The sequence below is a fragment of the Globicephala melas genome, chromosome 8, assembly GCF_963455315.2.
Source record: "Globicephala melas chromosome 8, mGloMel1.2, whole genome shotgun sequence".
NCBI lineage: Eukaryota > Metazoa > Chordata > Mammalia > Artiodactyla > Delphinidae > Globicephala > Globicephala melas.
Window position 1 is genome coordinate 40,993,656 of NC_083321.1, and position 17,862 is coordinate 41,011,517.

Here is a 17,862-nt window from a genome sequence, read left to right on the forward strand (position 1 = left end):
CTCACACACACCCTGAAATTTCACATTTGACAGAGGCAGCATTGCTGATAAACGGAGAATAAACTTTTCAGTGAATTGTGCTGACATAACCGGATATACATACGGGTAAAAAATGAGATTCGATCTCTGTATCACATTATACATGGAAATCAATTCTAGGTGGATAAAAACCATTTGAAAGGCAAAACTTTAAAACTCTGAAAAGATAATATAAGAGTTTATTTTATGACTTCCAATAGAGAAGAGTTTTATAAACAAGACATGGGAAGTCTCACACCATTAAAGGAAAAGATTGGTAAATTTGATAATATTAAAATTAAGAATCTCAGTTATCAAAAGACACCACTAAAACTGGAAGAAGATATTTGCAACCCAAATAACCAATAAAGGATTAATGTCCAAAATATATAAAGAACTCATGAATCAAGAAAAAACAAACCACTGAATTTTTAATTTTTTTTTTGATGTGGACCATTTTTAAAGTCTTTACTGAATTTGTTACAATATTGCTTCTGTTTTATGTCTTTGGTTTTTTGGCCATGAGTTACGTGGGATCTTAGTTCCCCGACCAGGGATGGAGCCTGCACCCCCTGCATTGGAAGTATTAACCACTGGACCGCCAGGGAAGTCCCCAAACTACTGAATTTTTAAAAGGGCAAAAGACATGAACAGGTAATCCCTGAATAAGAAATGCAATCCATAAACAATATTCAGCCTTATTAGTAATTAGAAAAATGCAAATTAAAATCACAAAGAAATACATTTCACACTCACTGGACTAACAAAAATTAAAGTTATTAAATAGGAATCATTGGTTCAAGGGCATTCTTATTCACTGCTAGCAGAATATACATTGTGCAACCATTCTGGAAAACAACTCAACTTCCCAGAGTGTCTCAGTCTTCTACTGCTACTTGTATGGGTTAAAGTGTGTCCCTCAAAAAAAGATATATTGAAGTCCTAACCCTCAACACCTTAGACTGTGACTTCATTTGGAAATTAGGTCTTTACAGAGGTAATTAGATTAAAATGAGGTGATTAGGGTGGGCACTAGTCCAATATGACTGGGGTATTTATAAAAAGGGTAAATTGAGACACAGAGACAGGCACAGAGAGAAGACTATATGAAGAGACATGGAGAGAGTGCCATGTGAAGATGAAGGCAGAGATGGGGTGACACATCTAAAAGCCAAAAAATGCCAAAGGTTGCCAGTAAACCACCAGAAGCTAGGAGACAGGCATGAACAGATTCCCCCTCAGAGTCCTCAGAAGGAACCAACCCTGGGGACAGTCTGATCCGGACTTGCAGACTCCAGAACTGTGAGACAATAAATTTCTGCTGTTTAAGCCACCCAATTTGTAGTACTTTGTCACAGCAACCCATGTCAACTGTTATAGCAGTTAATGCAAACTAATACATTCCTGTAACAAATTACTACAAACTCAGTCACATAAAACAACACACATTTAACATCTTACAGTTCTGTGGGTCCAAAGTCTGACAAAGGTCTCACTGAGCTAAAATCAAGGTATTGGAAGGGCTTTGTTACTTTCGAGGACTATAAGGAAAAATGCATTTCCTTGTCTTTTTCAGCTTCTAGAGGCTGCCTGCTTTCATTGGCTCCTGGCCTTCTCCCACTGTGAAAGCCAAAGGTGGACTGAGTGAGTCTTTCTCACATTATATTACTCTAATCCTACTTCCATTGTCACTTCTCCTTCTCTGATCTCTTCTGTCTCCCTCTTCCACTTTTTAAAGACCCTATGACACTGGGTCTACTTAGATAATCCTAGATACCTGGATAATCTCCCCATCTCAAGGTCCTTAACTTAATCCCACCTGCAAAGTCTCTTTTGCCAGACAGAGTAACATACCCACAAATTCCAGGAATTAGAACATGGACATCTTTACGGTACCATTATTCTGCCTATCATACATAGTAAAGTTGAATATGAGCATACCTTGCAGCTCAGCAATTCTACTTCTAGATGTGTGCATGCCCCTAGGAGACATTTACAAAAAATTTCATAGCAGCATTGTGCTTAATAGCAAACAACTGAAAACCACCCACAGGTCCATGAACAGTGGAATGGATAAATTTTATTATGTTCATACAATGAAACACTATACAGCATTGAAAAAAATGAACCACATCTATCCACATCAACATGAATGAATCTCAAATGTCAAGAAAAAAGAAAAGTTACAGAAGAATTCATACAGCATGGTTCTATTTACTTAAAGTTCAAAAGCAGATAATACTGACAACATATTATTTAGATTACTTAGTAATATGTTCAGGGGAGTTATAACGATAAGCAAGGGAATGAACAGCAAAAAAAAAAATCAAGATACATGTGTTGTCTCTGGGGCAGAGAGAAGGGGATGCAAAAGAGGTTATACAAAGGAAATGAGTGGTAAGTACTTGACATTTTTCTTTTTTTGTTTTATTTTCTTCCTTAAACCATATAAAAATATACATATGTACAGTCTTATGTATGGCATTTCTCATTAACAAATTTAAATGCCAACTAAATAAATTTAAAATATACTGAAAGCAAGTTGTACGAAATGTAAGGAAGCAGTCAAACAATGTACTCTATCTGATGGAGGAGGGACTAATCTATAAAGATAAGATAACCTTCCAGGTCAATCAATACTGGAGAAAAAGTTCTAGGTTGTAAAAGAAAAAGTGGGAAACACCCTCCTCTTCCCCAAGTTCTAAGAACAGGTTTCTAACAATCTCTTAAATAAACCTGAATCAGTTTGTAAATAATAAGGTGAACAATTATAAACTATTATAATTATAATAAACTTAATAATAAAATATAATAAAAATATTATGTATTTAAATATATAATTAAACAATATAATTATTATAAACTATAATTGTTTATACACAATTATATACAGTTATAAACTGTCAGGAACTACCCACGGACAGAACCCAGCTCTTCTAAAGTTTTGCTTGGCTAACACGGTTGTTCAGTTTGTTTTATTTAAACTGAAAGCCCTTAGGCAAAGTAGGCAACGGTTCACTTCCATTCTTCCTTACCCCCCCTCCTTCCCCAATGTATAACATAAATAGGCTATGTGGCTGGCCTCTTAAGGCACCTGAGTTTCAGACCAGCTGCATCCTGACAAGTCACCCTGAAATAATGATATCAGGTACCAAGTTTATCTTCAAGGTCATCATGAACTATGTGATTTCAAGAGTACCTCCTACCTCTCACTCCCCTCTCTTCCACCACCACCCTCAACCGCTTTTACTCAGGGGCATTGTTTATCACATAATTAGAGATATCTGGCAAATTAAGAACAGCCTTGGAAAACTATGACTGCAGGTGCATATGCTCTTAATGGAAAGTACAGCTGAACTAGGAGTCAAGACCTAGGTTCTAGTCCCTGTATCCCAAAACCTCGTGGCATAACCTAGAGACAATATTCTTCTCTCTCTGGAGTTGAATTTTTTTCCTTTCTGTAAAACGAGCAGATTTCAATTGGATAAACTCCAAATCTCTTCTATTTCTTCTATATCTATACAAACATATTTATGTTGAAATAAACTTTTTCAGCAAGTATAGATTCTTCCTGCTTTGGGTGGGGTATAAGAAGGCAGGAGAATGCGCTAGGGAAACAGGCTGACTTGGTAACTGAAAGGGAAGAAGGAAAGAATCAGAGAAGCGCCTGCCACTGAGGAGGATTAAAAAATCAGAGGTCAATGAAAACAAACATCACTAAACTATACTAAAGTCAAAGTTTTACTTATGGTTGGCCCTATTTACCTTCCACTCACTGTGGGAAAACAAACTATGGAGATGTTACTATTTCATGTGGTATAATGAAAATATTCTATCACACATCACCACATCACTGCTTGACACGATTTGTCAACTTTTATTTTTAAACCCGGCCAACTCTACTAGGATGGAGTTTTGTTCTCAGCTTATACATTAGTCTGAACATCACTGTAGTGTCTAAACACTTCTTAATCTTATATGTTTCTTAAAGGAGATTTCAAACAGTGTGAATGGTAAAATCAAAAGAAAAAAGTCTACACGTCAGTAACAATAAGCAGTCCTCAAATAGCTAGAGCGGTGGATGGATGTGGGGAGGTGTTCCATAACTGCTAACGGGCTTTCAAAAACAACAAAACAAGGCCAAGAGCAGGTTAAGACTTTGCAAGCAAGGGTCAAGGGCATGAACTTTATTTTGTGGACAATGAAAAGCCATAAGAGATTTTTAAAACAGAGCGAGTGATTTGATCAAATCTGTGTTTTTGGAAGATAACTCTGATGGCAAGGGTACATACAATATTTACAAAATAAAGCATAAAAATATTACGTAGGCTGATGTTTCACTACAAAATATTAACATGAAATTAGAATAAAACACTCACTCATTAAATTTCACAAATTCCACAGTATTCTTTAAAAAATTCATGGTGGGTTATGACTTGCAGATTCCTTAGGGGAATAAATAATCACTTAAACTTTAAAATCTTTTTAAAAAGGCTTCATACTACATGCGTATCCTTTATTAAACAAAATTAACACTTTAAATAATATTTATGGGCTTTAAAGCCACAGAATTTTTAAATATTTACCTAACCATTTAGAAAGCACTCAGCATTTTAGGTATAGAAAAATATCTCACACACAGACTTATGCCTTTCAAAACCTTATATTTACCTAGCCTATCACACATGAAATGATCTGGTTGACAGCCGAAATTTGCATTGTAGAATGTATAATTAAAATGACATAGAAATGTAGCTTGTTAAATTCAGGCCAAGGCATCTCATGTAGATGTAAAAAATTTTTTTTTACTTCCTATTAGTCTCAGCTGATTCTTCACAAATATACTACAAACTTAGTGCTTCTTTCCATTAACCCACCAAGGTAGAACACAGTCAGCAGTAACTAAACTTTAAACCTAATTATGAAAAACCATACGTTTTACAAACATATGCCACTATTTTTCAATACAGTATCTAACATAACATCCCAAATGTTAAAAATTACTTTGAATCTACTCTCACACAATTAAAAACATTTAAATTAATATGAGTTTTCAATTGTTTTTCAAAGATGTTAATAAAAACGTTTAAATTCTTAAGGAAATGAAAGCGTAATAATTTTATCAATCCACAAATGAAAGTCCAAATATACGTGTTAAAAGTTCTTTCTCTTCAAATAATACAGAATATTTGTTCATACTTTCCAATTATCACACCTTGGAAAATATAGGCTAGCAATATCAACATTAAACATTTAAGTAAAACTTCAAGATCTATTAACTTTTGAAGTTTTAGTCATACATTTATTTATACCTTACAAAAAGTGTAAACTAACTAAAAGAAATGAATTCTAGAATTGGAAGGTGGTATAGAATTCACCTACTGGATCCCCTGATTTGACAGGATACTCAGACTCGGAAAGGCTCACCAACTTTTCCAATATGACGGCAGGGCTAAGACTTTACCCTTGAACCTCTATGAATCCAGGAGACTTTCCCCTATATCAGCTTCTACCCAAAACCGTTTGTCTCCCTTCACTTTCTGAAACAAGAGAGTGACTTTACAATTATCACATACAAAGTTTAGCACTTTGAAAATTAGAAAATCTCTTGATCTTTTACTTCCATAAAAGTATTGGTTTCCACTTAATTTCTTTCACATAACATACCTCCAAACTAAACCACAGATCCACTGTTAAACTTCAGGAAAAAGCATAAGTAAAAATTTTTATTACAGCCTCTGCCAAGCTAAAAATATCTAGTAGTTTCTAGTATTGCCGAAAGAGTATTATGTTATGACACTGAACATTAACCATGTATAAACCCTTGAACTATCAGCATATATTTAAGACCCCCTCCACCAAGAAAATGTTCCTATTCATAGTGGAATGTGAATAAGGGTTTTCTGCACTAATAAAATATGCCCTTTTTAAAAGCACAAATTTTAAAAGCACAATATTTTCCTCTAATACAACTAATAAAGTCTAGCATAACAATGCCGCACCTAGTTAACGGCTGAAAAAATGTTGCTGTGATGGAAAGAGAACCAGATCAGGATCAAGTAGATCAGGAGTTTTCAATTTATAAGATAACACCCATAATTCACTAGGCCAACATATTGCAATTAAGTTACGTTAAACTGTAACGCTGCTAAGCTCAGGAAAATTGTTTACAAATGTGATGAAACTGTGCTAAAACACTTTCCTGGTGTTAAAAAATACAATATATTTGCAAATAGTCAAATGTCAAACGCTGTTCCAGTCTATGAAAATAGCTGATATGACTCTGCTCTACAGTGAATCTTCTCCTGACAATTTTTCTCTTGATACACATTATTCTGAGCATTGTCTATTATCACTGGCAGTAAACTGAGAAAACAAAAGCCATGATACTTTTTGAACAATTTTTTTCAAGCATTTGGCCAAATAACTGCAGACCACATAGCAGCCTCTGAAAACACTTTTCAGAGAGCAAGGTGTTGTCTCTTTGAGCACTACGGATAGTGTAATAGCTTGTAGATTATATTGAAGAGCAAAGAGCATCAGATGTAGTAATAAGAAACTTCTGTTTCAAATATATTGGGTCGCTGGTGTAAAGCATATCACTAATCGAAAAGATTGAAAACCAATAGTATAGACTCTTACTCTCCTACTTAAGGAAAACCTCTACACTCATCCTTTTAGTTGCTTAGAAGACATCATTGAAAACTGAAAAATCTAGGTTCAGATCCCAGCACTGCCACTTACTAAATGTGTGAAGTTGGATAATCTCTATAAGCCTCAATTTGCTCATCTCTAACTTGAGATTAATGTCACCTACCATACAGAGTCCTTGTGAGGGTTTAAGACAATATAAGGATTTTGCACTTAGTAAATGCTCTGTGAACAGCAGCTATACTTGGTGAGTTTCTTAGTGATGTAGAACATGTAAGATTTCCCTAGGCTATACAAAAATAGACACTCTTTCCCTAATGATGATTTCCATTTTTTTAAAACGCAAAAGCACATAAACCTACAGGAAAAGAAATTGTACAAATGCTTTTGGCATAGTTCCAAACATTACTAAGTTTAAAGGTTAAACTGTTACAACATTCTCCTAATTATGCAACAAACACACAGGACCATGAGTTAGTCTGTAAAAGATTATATTAGCCTACACTGCTGAAATTTGGGGTGGAGGGTGGGGGAGAAATCTCTTATAATTATCTCCAACAGTCTTTTTATCTAAATTAACAAGTCTCTTCCAAAACTCACCACTGTTTTCTCTTTTTATTATGAGATCTCAGATTTGTCCTCTCAATTATCAAGAATAATGAAACCACACTGATTAGAATGCATATATATTTTTTTTTTCTCCACTCATTCTAATGGCTGTACGCTCTCTTTGGGGAGACATCACCATTATAACAGCAACAGATAAATGTCACCAAAAAGCTACACATCAGACTATGCCAAAGTGGGAGTAGTCAATCTATTATACTTCAAATAATTCACTTCATTCTTCTGAGAACGCATCTACTACATTAACAAACTCTTTAAAAAGTGAGACATGCTTAGTCTGCTATTTCATTTCTATTCAAAGATAAATGGTACTTATGCATTTTTTTTAAAGCTTCCTGTATTTTAGGAATTCTTTTCAGAATAAAAATTGTCTTTTTTTCACCATGAAAGTAAACATGCTTTCAAACACGCTAATTCAACTCGGGAACTGAAGCGATAAAACCTCCCTCCCTTCCTTACCAAACTTTGCTTTCTGGTAACATACCTGTTCTCTCGAAATGCAAGGCAATGAAGGTCTCCTGAACATTCTGCAACTGCCATAGGAACTGGCTGAAGTTTCTCCGAACGACACGCAGCTGGACCTCCTCCGGGGTCTGATCACAGGCACTTTTTCCTCCGCGGTACTGGACAACCGAGGATGATGGGGAGCTTCCCTGATTTGGAAGAAGTGATCCAGCCCCAGGGCCAGCAGGCAGCCGACGCCCCCCACCAGGCAGGAAAGCAGCGGCCGGAGGGCTGGAGGCAGTGCCCCGAGGCTGGTGAAGGACACCCACCAGACGAAGCCGGAGAAGAGCAGCACCAGGATGCTGTGCCGGAGCCTCCCCGGCTGCGCGAGCGTCAGCAATCCCACGCAGCTCAGCACCAAGAACAGCCTGCCGGCCACCGCCGGGGTCGTGTGCGGGGCCCGGGCCCCGGCGTCTCCGTCCCCCCGAGACCAAGACCCCCACTGCCCCACCAAGAAGTCCCCCAGGTAACAGCAGGCGGGCAGCGCCAGCAGCCACCAGGAGCCGCCACCGCTCCGGCCCGGCCCGGGGTCCCGCTTGGTCCGGGTCAGGAAGCAGGTGAGGAAGAAGAAGGCACAGGCGATGCTGAAGAGGGGGCTGAGGCTGTGCGAGCAGACGCTCAGCAGGGTCCGCAGCCGGGCGGCCCCGACAGCCCAGCTCTCGGGCCCCGAGCCGAGCAGCAGGGCGAGGACAAAGGCGGCCAGGGCGCCCAGCGAGAGGCGCGCCCGGGAGAAGGGAGAGCCGCGCCGCGGCTGCTGGGGGGAGGCCGGCGGCGGCGGCAGCAACAGCTCCACGTTGCAGAAGCGGCAGAGGTGGAAGAAGAAGCCGCGCGGGGGGTCCTGCCGCAGGGGGCTCACGCAGCCCTTCACGTAGCCGTTCCTCAGACTCTCGAGGGGCGAGCCGGCCCCGTCCGGCGGCTGCGGGTACCGCATGGCTTTGGCGTCTCGCTCGTCCCTCCTCATGGCCGGGACGCGGGGTGGCCGCAGGGGCTCGGCACGCCCCGCTCGGACCGCAGCTGCAGCTCGCGCTCCTTCCCGCCTGGCCCCCGCGCTCGAGGAGCCCCCCGGCTCGGCAGCGCGTCAGGGCTGCGCCCACCGCCGTGGCCCAGGGTCCCCGCCGCGCGGGCGGAGGAGCGGCGGGGTCCGCGACATGCTGGCTGAGGAGAGGGGCGGAAGGGGCTTCTGCCTGGGACCCCTGCGGCAGGACCCCCTCCTTTTCCCTCGGGCACTTCTCGGGACTGGAGCCTCGGTGTTGCCTCTCAGCTCCCGCGGGCTGCAACAGTTACCTCACGGCTTTAGCCTAGTCCGTTGGGCGCGCGATCGGCTGGCGGGCGCTCCTCCCCCGCGGCTGTCCGGGCCGGGCGCGCGCCCCGCCCGCCGCCAGCCGCCCGCGCGCGCCCGCGCCCCGGCCAGTCCCGCCGCCACCCGCTCCGCAGTTCGCACTGCCGGCCGCCCGCCCTCCGGGAAGTGAGCTGGGGACCCCAGCCGACTAAGTGTCCCCAGACTGGGGAGAGCGCGGCCGCGGCCGCCCGAAGACCCGCCCGGGCTGGGAGAGACGGGAGGAGTCCTTTTCGGGTGGAAGGGGGCAAGCCCGCCATCCTGGGACCCCAGGCGCGCAGGTTCCCTTTGGGGGTAAGTCACGGACCCCAGGCAGGCTCACCACCGGGGCGTAGGGAAAGAGGATGTTTACGGTTCCCAAGGGGAGTGTCTAGTAGAGAAACCGAGTTGAGGTGGGGGAGGCGGCGGGTCGTGCCTCTACCCTCATCCCAGTTTAGGGTGGACCCTTGGACTGTCCGAGCCGAGCTGTGACCTGGTAAAGGGCCAGCCACCACCAAGGTCATGGGGAAGAAACCTTGATTACTGTGGCTAGGTCTGACCTCAACAGCAACGTGGATTCTTGGGCCACGCAGCAGGCCCTTGCAGTGGCTTTTAGGGAGGAGCATGCACGTGGAGCGCTCTCTGGGAGCATCCTAGTAGATACTACCGAGATTGTCTTCCTCAAGAACCATCTTCATAGGGAAGGAACTACCGTTCCATCCTCCCTGCGTCCTTGTCAAACATAACGCACTGGTTGACATCTGCATCCATCTCAAGGAGCATAGAAAATCTGCTGTCGAAAAGTTCTTTCCCCATGGAAGGCTTTTTCACTGTAACTACATGTTCTAGAGATGGGGAATGGGCGGATTAGGAGTTCTCTCCAAGACCATTGCCCAGTTTGGATCCGTTGGCCATGAAAGAAGCCAAGTAAGATGCTATCTGTGAATTACTGGTGAAACTAGCTACGTGTGGGAAACGCTGACTTGAAAGCGGGAAGAACTTTGCTGTACCGAAGGGACTGCTCTGGAATCTAACCAATCATAACGCCTTAAAGAGTGAACTGTGTTTCCCTCCACCAAAACTCTCCCTTCAACCTCATGACAGAACTTCATTTCTCAAAGAGCTAATTCCACATTTTTCCAGGGAGATCTGAAACCTTACTGTGTGGTAAATCCCACAAACAGGCCCATTTTTCACCAATTAATCTTTGCCCACAGCCATGACCTAAAACAGATTATTTTCATATATGGTCATAGTTCACAATGCATAGCAGAAATCACAGAGAAATCAGCACAAGAATTTGACCAAGATGAAAAAAGACCAGAATTCCCTTTCCTTGTCTGCCTCTTGGGTAAAGGAAAAAATATTTAATAGAGTTTTCAAGTTGATTAGTCAAATGCTTGCCCTAAAAGATAAAAATCCAAGGGATCTTTTTTCCACCATGACAATTGAATATTAAAAAAAAAAAAAAATCTCATTTCAACAGAACTCAGCAAATACATTTTAAAATGTATTTAAAAATAAACAGAACTCATCATTACCAATCAAAGATTAAAATAGGAAACTTGATGGATACATTTTGAGCTCGTACAGAAGGGCATGACAAACTAGTATCAGCATCACTGAAATGCCCACTATAAATTGTCATAGGAAATAATAAATTGCTTTGAAAATCAGAACAAATTCAGATTAAAGTTGTTGTTAATAAATAAATAAAGTTGTTGTTGTTTTAAAAGCTTAGGTTGTCAGCTGAGATAGCATAGGCATGGTAATGTAAATAGTAGTGGACTAGAAATCCATTTCATCATTTCTAGTCCTGGCCCAACCATTCATGTCCAGCATTAAGCAAGTCACATAACTTTTACAGGCCTCAGTGTTTTCAATTGTAAAATGAAGCAATTTAATTTTGATGATCTTAAAATCCCTTCCAGTCTTAAAAAGCTCTGATTTCTATATGCCAAAAACATATAGCTATTTTTAGGATCCAAGGATTGCTAACAGCAACCTTTGAATTATTTGTACCACCAAACTAAAGCAAACTCTCAGTGCTGACAAATAAAAATAAAAGGATTTGTATCCAAGGACTATTATCTGGAAAATAAAATGCAAAGCCCTCTTCATACTTCCCAGTTCTCCTTCTCTGAACTGTCTTCCCAGGTCTTTATGAGGCTAAAAGCCCAACTTCTTCAATAACCTTTAGTTGGAGTGCATCCCTCTAGACACCAACTCCAGCACCTGCGAGGACTGCAAAATAAAATGTAAGGACGTGACCAAAGACCATCAGTTTACTTAACTAAAAATATGCACCAAAAGAATCAGCTAGCTGTGTTTATAGCAACTCCCTTCTCTGTTTACAGTTTTTGTCAGAGATTAGTAGTAGGCCACATGTCTTAGAGTTCAAATTATTTAGTTATTCTTTTGCCAGATTTAAACAACCAATAGAATTACTCAGCTCTGGTCTTTAGGTTCAAGAATGTATGACCGTTATCTGTTGTGAAAAAAAACCCTAAAGTGACAGCATACCTTTGACTTTTCTCAACATTCTCTACCCCAGCCTCATTTTACGTGACTTTGCCTTCCCTCACGTCTTGACCCATGATCTCTCCACTAGAATCATTCTCCCAGTTTGATGATCCCTGACGTGGGATCGTAGTACTTACTTCCCAGCTCCCAAGTCCTTCTGGTGCAGTGCAACCCCCTGTCTACTTCTCTATTCTGATAATGAGGTCCTTGCCCTCAAGCTCCAAAGACCCAGTTTTCCCATGTGCCCCAGATTATAGGATGAGAATTTTGTTTTGTTCTCCATTTTAGGAACCCACACCAATAAGCTGCCAAAGCTCCAATTAATTACAGAAGAACTAAAATCCTGCCTAGGTCTTTCCAGTCTCAGGGCCAAACGCTCTGCCCCTAAACATTAGTCTACCAGCTAAGGACCCCATTGGTGGACCTTCTAGATGCCACTGCCTGCCCACCTGTCTAACCTTACAAGCATCAATTGAGATGTCCCATTACTGGGCTCAGCCCAACTGTTAGAACACCCACTTTTTCACCTGGGACCTCTGGTTCTCACCATTGCTTGATTGGAAGTTACCCTCTCTGTGAATTCTCTTGTTCTCTCTTTAAACCTTCATCCTCAAAGAAGCTGAAATAACAAATGGGCCTCATATTAGGTCTCAGCAACTCCTCCCCACCTGTCCTGTCCTCTGATAAGTCTAACTTCCCATCCTTATACCTTGTGCTTTCAGTCTCTTTTTGAAAAAGAAGATGGGATTCTTTCCTAAACTCTAAAGTCCAGATGTAAAGAAAATCCATTTCTAGAGCAGTATTCCCAGAAATTCCCTTACAAAATTAAATATTTTAAATGGATCTGAGTCCCTATGCCCATTGGTGACCCTATTAGCATGGAATATAAATAGGAAAGGGTGGTAAAGGTGGATGGATGAGGGATAAGACTCTATCCAGTCCTTATCACTGTCCCATGTTCACGTGACTCCCCAGCTCAATTCATGGAGCAGCCTCTAAAGAGCAGATGAAAAGCAGGGAATAAATGTTACCAGTTCTTTAAGAGCTTTTTATTACTGTTCTCATTCTATATTGTCACCTCTCAACCATGGTTTTCGAATTTTTTCAAAAGAAATGTCATGCAAATAAAAGCAGACTGCTGTTATTGAGGTGGAGATGTCCCAGCCCAGAGCCTGACTACTGGCAGGTCTCTGACATCTCCTACTCTGACCTGAAGCCCCCTCTTTGGAACCCTTGGGCCAAAAGAAAGGAAGGAAGGAGAGAAGGAGGGAAAGGAAGAAGGCAGGGAGGGAGGAAGGGAAAGAAAAGAAAAAATGTTAGAAAGGAAGGAAAGGGCTTCCCTGGTGGCGCAGTGGTTGAGAGTCCGCCTGCCGAGGCAGGGGACACGGGTTCGTGCCCCGGTCTGGGAAGATCCCACATGCCGCGAAGCAGCTGGGCCCGTGAGCCATGGCCGCTGAGCCTGCGCGTCCGGAGCCTGTGCTCCGCAATGGGAGAGGCCATAACAGTGAGAGGCCCGCGTACCACAAAAAAAAAAAAAAAAAAAAGGAAGGAAGGGAGGGAGGGAGAGAGAGAGAAAGAAAGAAAGAAAAAGGAAGGAAGAAAAAGGGAAGAAGGGGAAGGAAGGAAGGGAGGGAGGGAGGATTTAAAGCCTCTGAAATAGACTATAACAAATGGATTTGAATTGGATTTTGTAAAGTGCTTAGAACTGAGTTCTCTTTCTAAAATGTAACTTTTCAGAATTCCGTAATAAAGCAACCCTAATTTCTCAGGGATAAAGATACAAAGCAGTCTGAAAATTTTTTAATATCAAAGAAATTTTCATGAATACCCAGTAAATTAAGCAGTATCACTGAGATTCCAAATTCCAAAACTAGAGCCATTCTTTAAGATACGTGAAAACTTTAAAAGGTCTTGAAAGAATGAAAGAATTAACATTTTCAAACTTACATTTGAAAATAAAAAGAAAGACTGGTTTTTCTCTGGTATAGAAAGGATCATTCTGTTTTCAATGTGCAGTGGCAACTCTGTTGCCTAAGTGTGTCAATACTACCTATTTTCCTTCCAACTAATACTCATCTCTGAATCTGAACCTCACTTTGACGCACTCTTTAGATCATCTCAACAAGTATTTATTGAGTGTCCTCTATATGCACAGCACTGTGCTAGATGCTATTTAGAACATTAAAAAACTATAAACTTCTTTAGAAGCTTCCTAAAGCTGCAGCTTTATACGAGAGGTAGGACCTATGTACGTAGACCATTAAAGAGCACAAGAGAATACGTGATAAAAACTGTCGGGAACAGTGCTTGAGAACTATTAAAGAAGGAGAGAGTCATTCTTCTCTGGAGTCTCCTTACTGTGTTGTTGTCTCAGCTTGTTTTCAAGATTTGTTTCTCCTCCACCAGTTCCAGTTCTCTCCCCAGTGTCTGGATGGCTGTCTTCCTCTCTCTCTCTTCCCCTCTGTCCACTTTCTCTCTCTCATCTCTATATTTAATCCCTCACTTCTTTTACTTCCTCAACTCTCCTATGCAACCACTCCCTTCTGCCTTCTCTCCCTTAATGAATGCATTCATTCATTCAGTGTTTATCAAGTGCCTGGCATTGTGCTGGGGACTGTGCTCGCTGACAAGGATACATTGATGAAAGGTGTTGTTCCTGCCCTTAAGGGTTCATGGTGAAAGCTAGAAAAGTAAAAAGACTACTAGAGCCCAGTGTAACAGGAGCTGTGATTTAAATGTAAGCAAGCTCAGTGTACTCTGTGAGCTCAGAGGAGGGACACCTAACCCAGACCAAGGGTGGAGTACCAGGCAAGGAGTAATGCTCTTGAGGAATCAGAGAAAGAGATTTCTAAGCTCAGTGTTGAAAGATGAGACGTTACCTAAATAAAGTAGGAGAAAAGATAATCTGGGCAAAAGAAGCAAACAAGTTTAAAAATCTGGAGGAATAGTGCATTTGGATAATTACAAGTATTTTATGACTAGAGTGTAAGGTATGAAGGGGCAAAGTACAAAAATGTAAGAAATAAAGAGGCTAGAGGAATGGTATGGCCGTAATGTGCAACTGGAGTTTATTGTTACTATTTGTTATACAAAGGTTCATGTTTGTTTACATGGTAAAGTCTTCAATATACTCCTCAAACCCAAGAATCCTGTTTTAGTCTCCATGCCATGCATAAGTACTCAGTTAATGCTCAAAAATCTTTGAAGTATGTTTTTATTTCTCAGAACAATTTAAATCAGATTTTTTGGTTGTATGTCCTTAGGTTTTTGCTGTTGTGTTTTATTAGTCAATGAATTTTAACTGAAACTTTTAAAACATGATTTAATACAAAAAAGATTCCATTTTGTTACTGAAAAATATTTTTCTTAACATCCATTTGCACAAAATCAGTAAAAGAACATTTCTCTTAGACTTATAGAAAACGTTATTTATATTTATGTTTGATTTAATTTCCAATGTAATGTTTAAGAGACATGTGGGTCAATTTTTTTTTTTTATTCAAGTGATGGTACCCAGATTTCTTTTGCTTTGAAAGAATATATTCTACCACTGTAGGAATTTTTCTTTTTCTATTTCTAGTTTTCAGAGCAACAATTGTATCTATGACACAAATTCACTATATTTTTACCAAAAGTAACTGGTAAAAGTATTAAATCTATAACTGTTAATCTGAAATTTCCTGGATTTTTTTGTATTAAACCTAAAACCTGAATCTTGAACAATAAACAGCAATGCAAACTCTTTCCAAGTTTCCTGTTCCCTCCTTAGACAAGCGGTAGTTTCTTCAGCTCTGGCTATCCCAGCAGATCTGAAGGATCACAGCCACGACGGTGGCAGCCTACCGTTGACACTGAACTTGTGGTTAATTGTGGAGTTCTGCCACAAAACCACCTCACTACCACAAGCTGGATTCTTGCCCAGGAGAGTGACAAACTGCCAGGCTAAGCAATGTACAGGAGGCAGCAAGAGCAAACTGCCTTTTATTCCAGACAGCAGTCGTTTCTGGATTCCAAAGGGAGCAGCAGTGGGGCACACCAAAGAAAAATTTAGAAGTATGCTTTCTCCACTAAGCCTACTTAAAATGCATTCATGTTGTTTTGTAAGAGAAGCTCAAAAAGATTCTTCCAATTCATTATCTAACATCATCAATAAATGCATGACTATTCATTACTAAATTTTTAAAACTGAGCATTGGGATTGGAAATAAAATTATTACCGTTAACTAGTAAGTGAGCCACCTACATACGATCACTGCAAATAGGAGCAAATAATGTGTCTTTGTATGTGTTACTAAGCTGCACACAGCAGCACGGGCAGCTCTGGGAACTTCGAAAGTCAGGGCAGCACGCAGCGAGGGAAGGAAACTTTAGCGTCAGTCAGATCTAGTTACGACTTTGCAGCTGCAGGACCTTGGAGGGTACCTAATGCCTCAGGTTACCTACCTCATCTACAAAATCGGGATAACAATGTCCACCTCATAGGGTCATTGTTATGGATTAAATTAATTTAATATGTAAAATGACTACCAGTGACTAGATGCTTGGTAAATGTAAATTTAATTTATTTTTCTTATATCCTATCCTCTTAACATTCTCCATCCTTTCAGGACTTCCCAGGATCTATCAATTCTGGGTTTTTCAAAGAAGATCCCCAGATTATATCATCAGTTCAGCTTCTTTTCAAGGCTTGCTTTCAATGCTATTTCATTCAACTAGGACTCTGTCTTCCTAACTACACAAATAGATAAATTAGCAGTTCTCTTTCATCACAAGGCAAACGCTACAGGGATTTTATGCTCTTTTCTAATCATGTACTATAAATGCAAAAAAAAAATTAATACATTAATTTTAAAAGGAATGACTACACATTATTATCATAATTTTATGGGCCTACATATCTTAGATCTCATTCTGCTGAAAAGATGTTGATTTAGGGCCTGTCAGTGATAACATGGAGAAACAGAAGAAAAAAAAATGTCAAACCTTAACAACCAATTTCATCCATAATAACATAAAACACAGTGAAGACAAGAAAACATTTATGTTTGCAAAAATTTATTCATCATTCAGCATGTGCCAAGCATTGCCCTAGATACCAAAAGTACAAATATGAATAAGATATAGCCCTCAGTTTGGTAGAGGAGAAAATATGTAAACAGGTGCAGCACAGTATGAAATGCTCTAACATACCTCTTATCAAGTATAGTGGTGGGATGAAGAGGAGTTCACAGATGAAGAGATGCTAGCCTGGGTACCAAAGAACAAATAGAGGTTCCCCAGGTAGACAAGGAGAAGGTAGAGCATCCACACAGAGCAATATGTGCAAAGACATGGAAGCATGAAACAGCATGGACACTTCTGGATCTGTAACCAGGTAGGTATGATTTGGGTTAGAGGGAAGATGGGCATGGAGAAATGAAGCTGGATAGGTAGGTAGAAGTCAAATCATGGGAAGGTCTAGAGGCCATCCTGTGGAGCCTGGAATTTATAAGTGAGTGAGTTATAAGGAACTGTTAAAGGTTTTTAAGCAGGGCATGATTGATTTTTTTGATTTTTTTTTTTTTTTGGCATGATGAATTTTAGTTATATGTTTCAAATCTCAATGCTGGTACTGCATGAAGAATAGTTTGGTAGACTGTGAGACCAAAGCCAAGAAAATCATTTAAGAAACCTTTATAATAGGCCAAATGAAAGATAAAGTTATGTAAGGCAATGGCAGTAAATTTGTAAAGGAAGGATTGAATTAGTAGAGAGCAGCTATAGAAGTTTCAGACCAGTTCCATAGAGGGAAAGGGAGGATGCAAAGAGGGTTTCCTAGGTCTAGTCTAGGTGACTGGACTATCTTGAAACCATTAACTAGGATAAGAAGTACTAGAGAAATCATTGAGAATAGAGGTTATGGATTTCATTTTGAACAGGTTGAATCCAAGTGGAGATTTTTTTTCTTGTATCCCTTTGAATTCAGTAAGAAATCCTTTTTTGAAAAGAATTAGATGGTAAGATCATTTAAATCATCTCATTTAACATTCTTTATTGAAAATCACAATACTTTCACCAGTTCTGGAAATGGTAAACATGTCACTAGATCCAGTGAAAAGGAAGATGTAAATTTGTATATTTAGAGCATTTAAAAAATATATCTGGTCAGATAATTCAGACAAAAGCAAGTGTATTTAATGTTCTTTTCCTGCTAAATAACCAAGATTCACTGCAATGCTCCAGTT

General features: G+C 40.4%; 1 protein-coding gene across 3 annotated transcripts in view; it reads right to left on the bottom strand.

The window, feature by feature from the left end:
• The window catches only part of PDE3B (phosphodiesterase 3B), a 177,025-nt gene extending 167,930 nt beyond the window's left edge, over positions 1–9,095 (bottom strand). For all 3 annotated transcript variants that reach the window (XM_060303477.1, XM_060303479.1, XM_030831481.2), the window contains exon 1: positions 7,781–9,095. In XM_060303477.1, coding sequence (XP_060159460.1) covers positions 7,781–8,761 — 981 coding nt within the window. In that variant the 5' untranslated portion in view covers positions 8,762–9,095. The remainder of the gene's footprint in view (positions 1–7,780) is intronic.
• Positions 9,096–17,862: the final 8,767 nt, after the last annotated feature.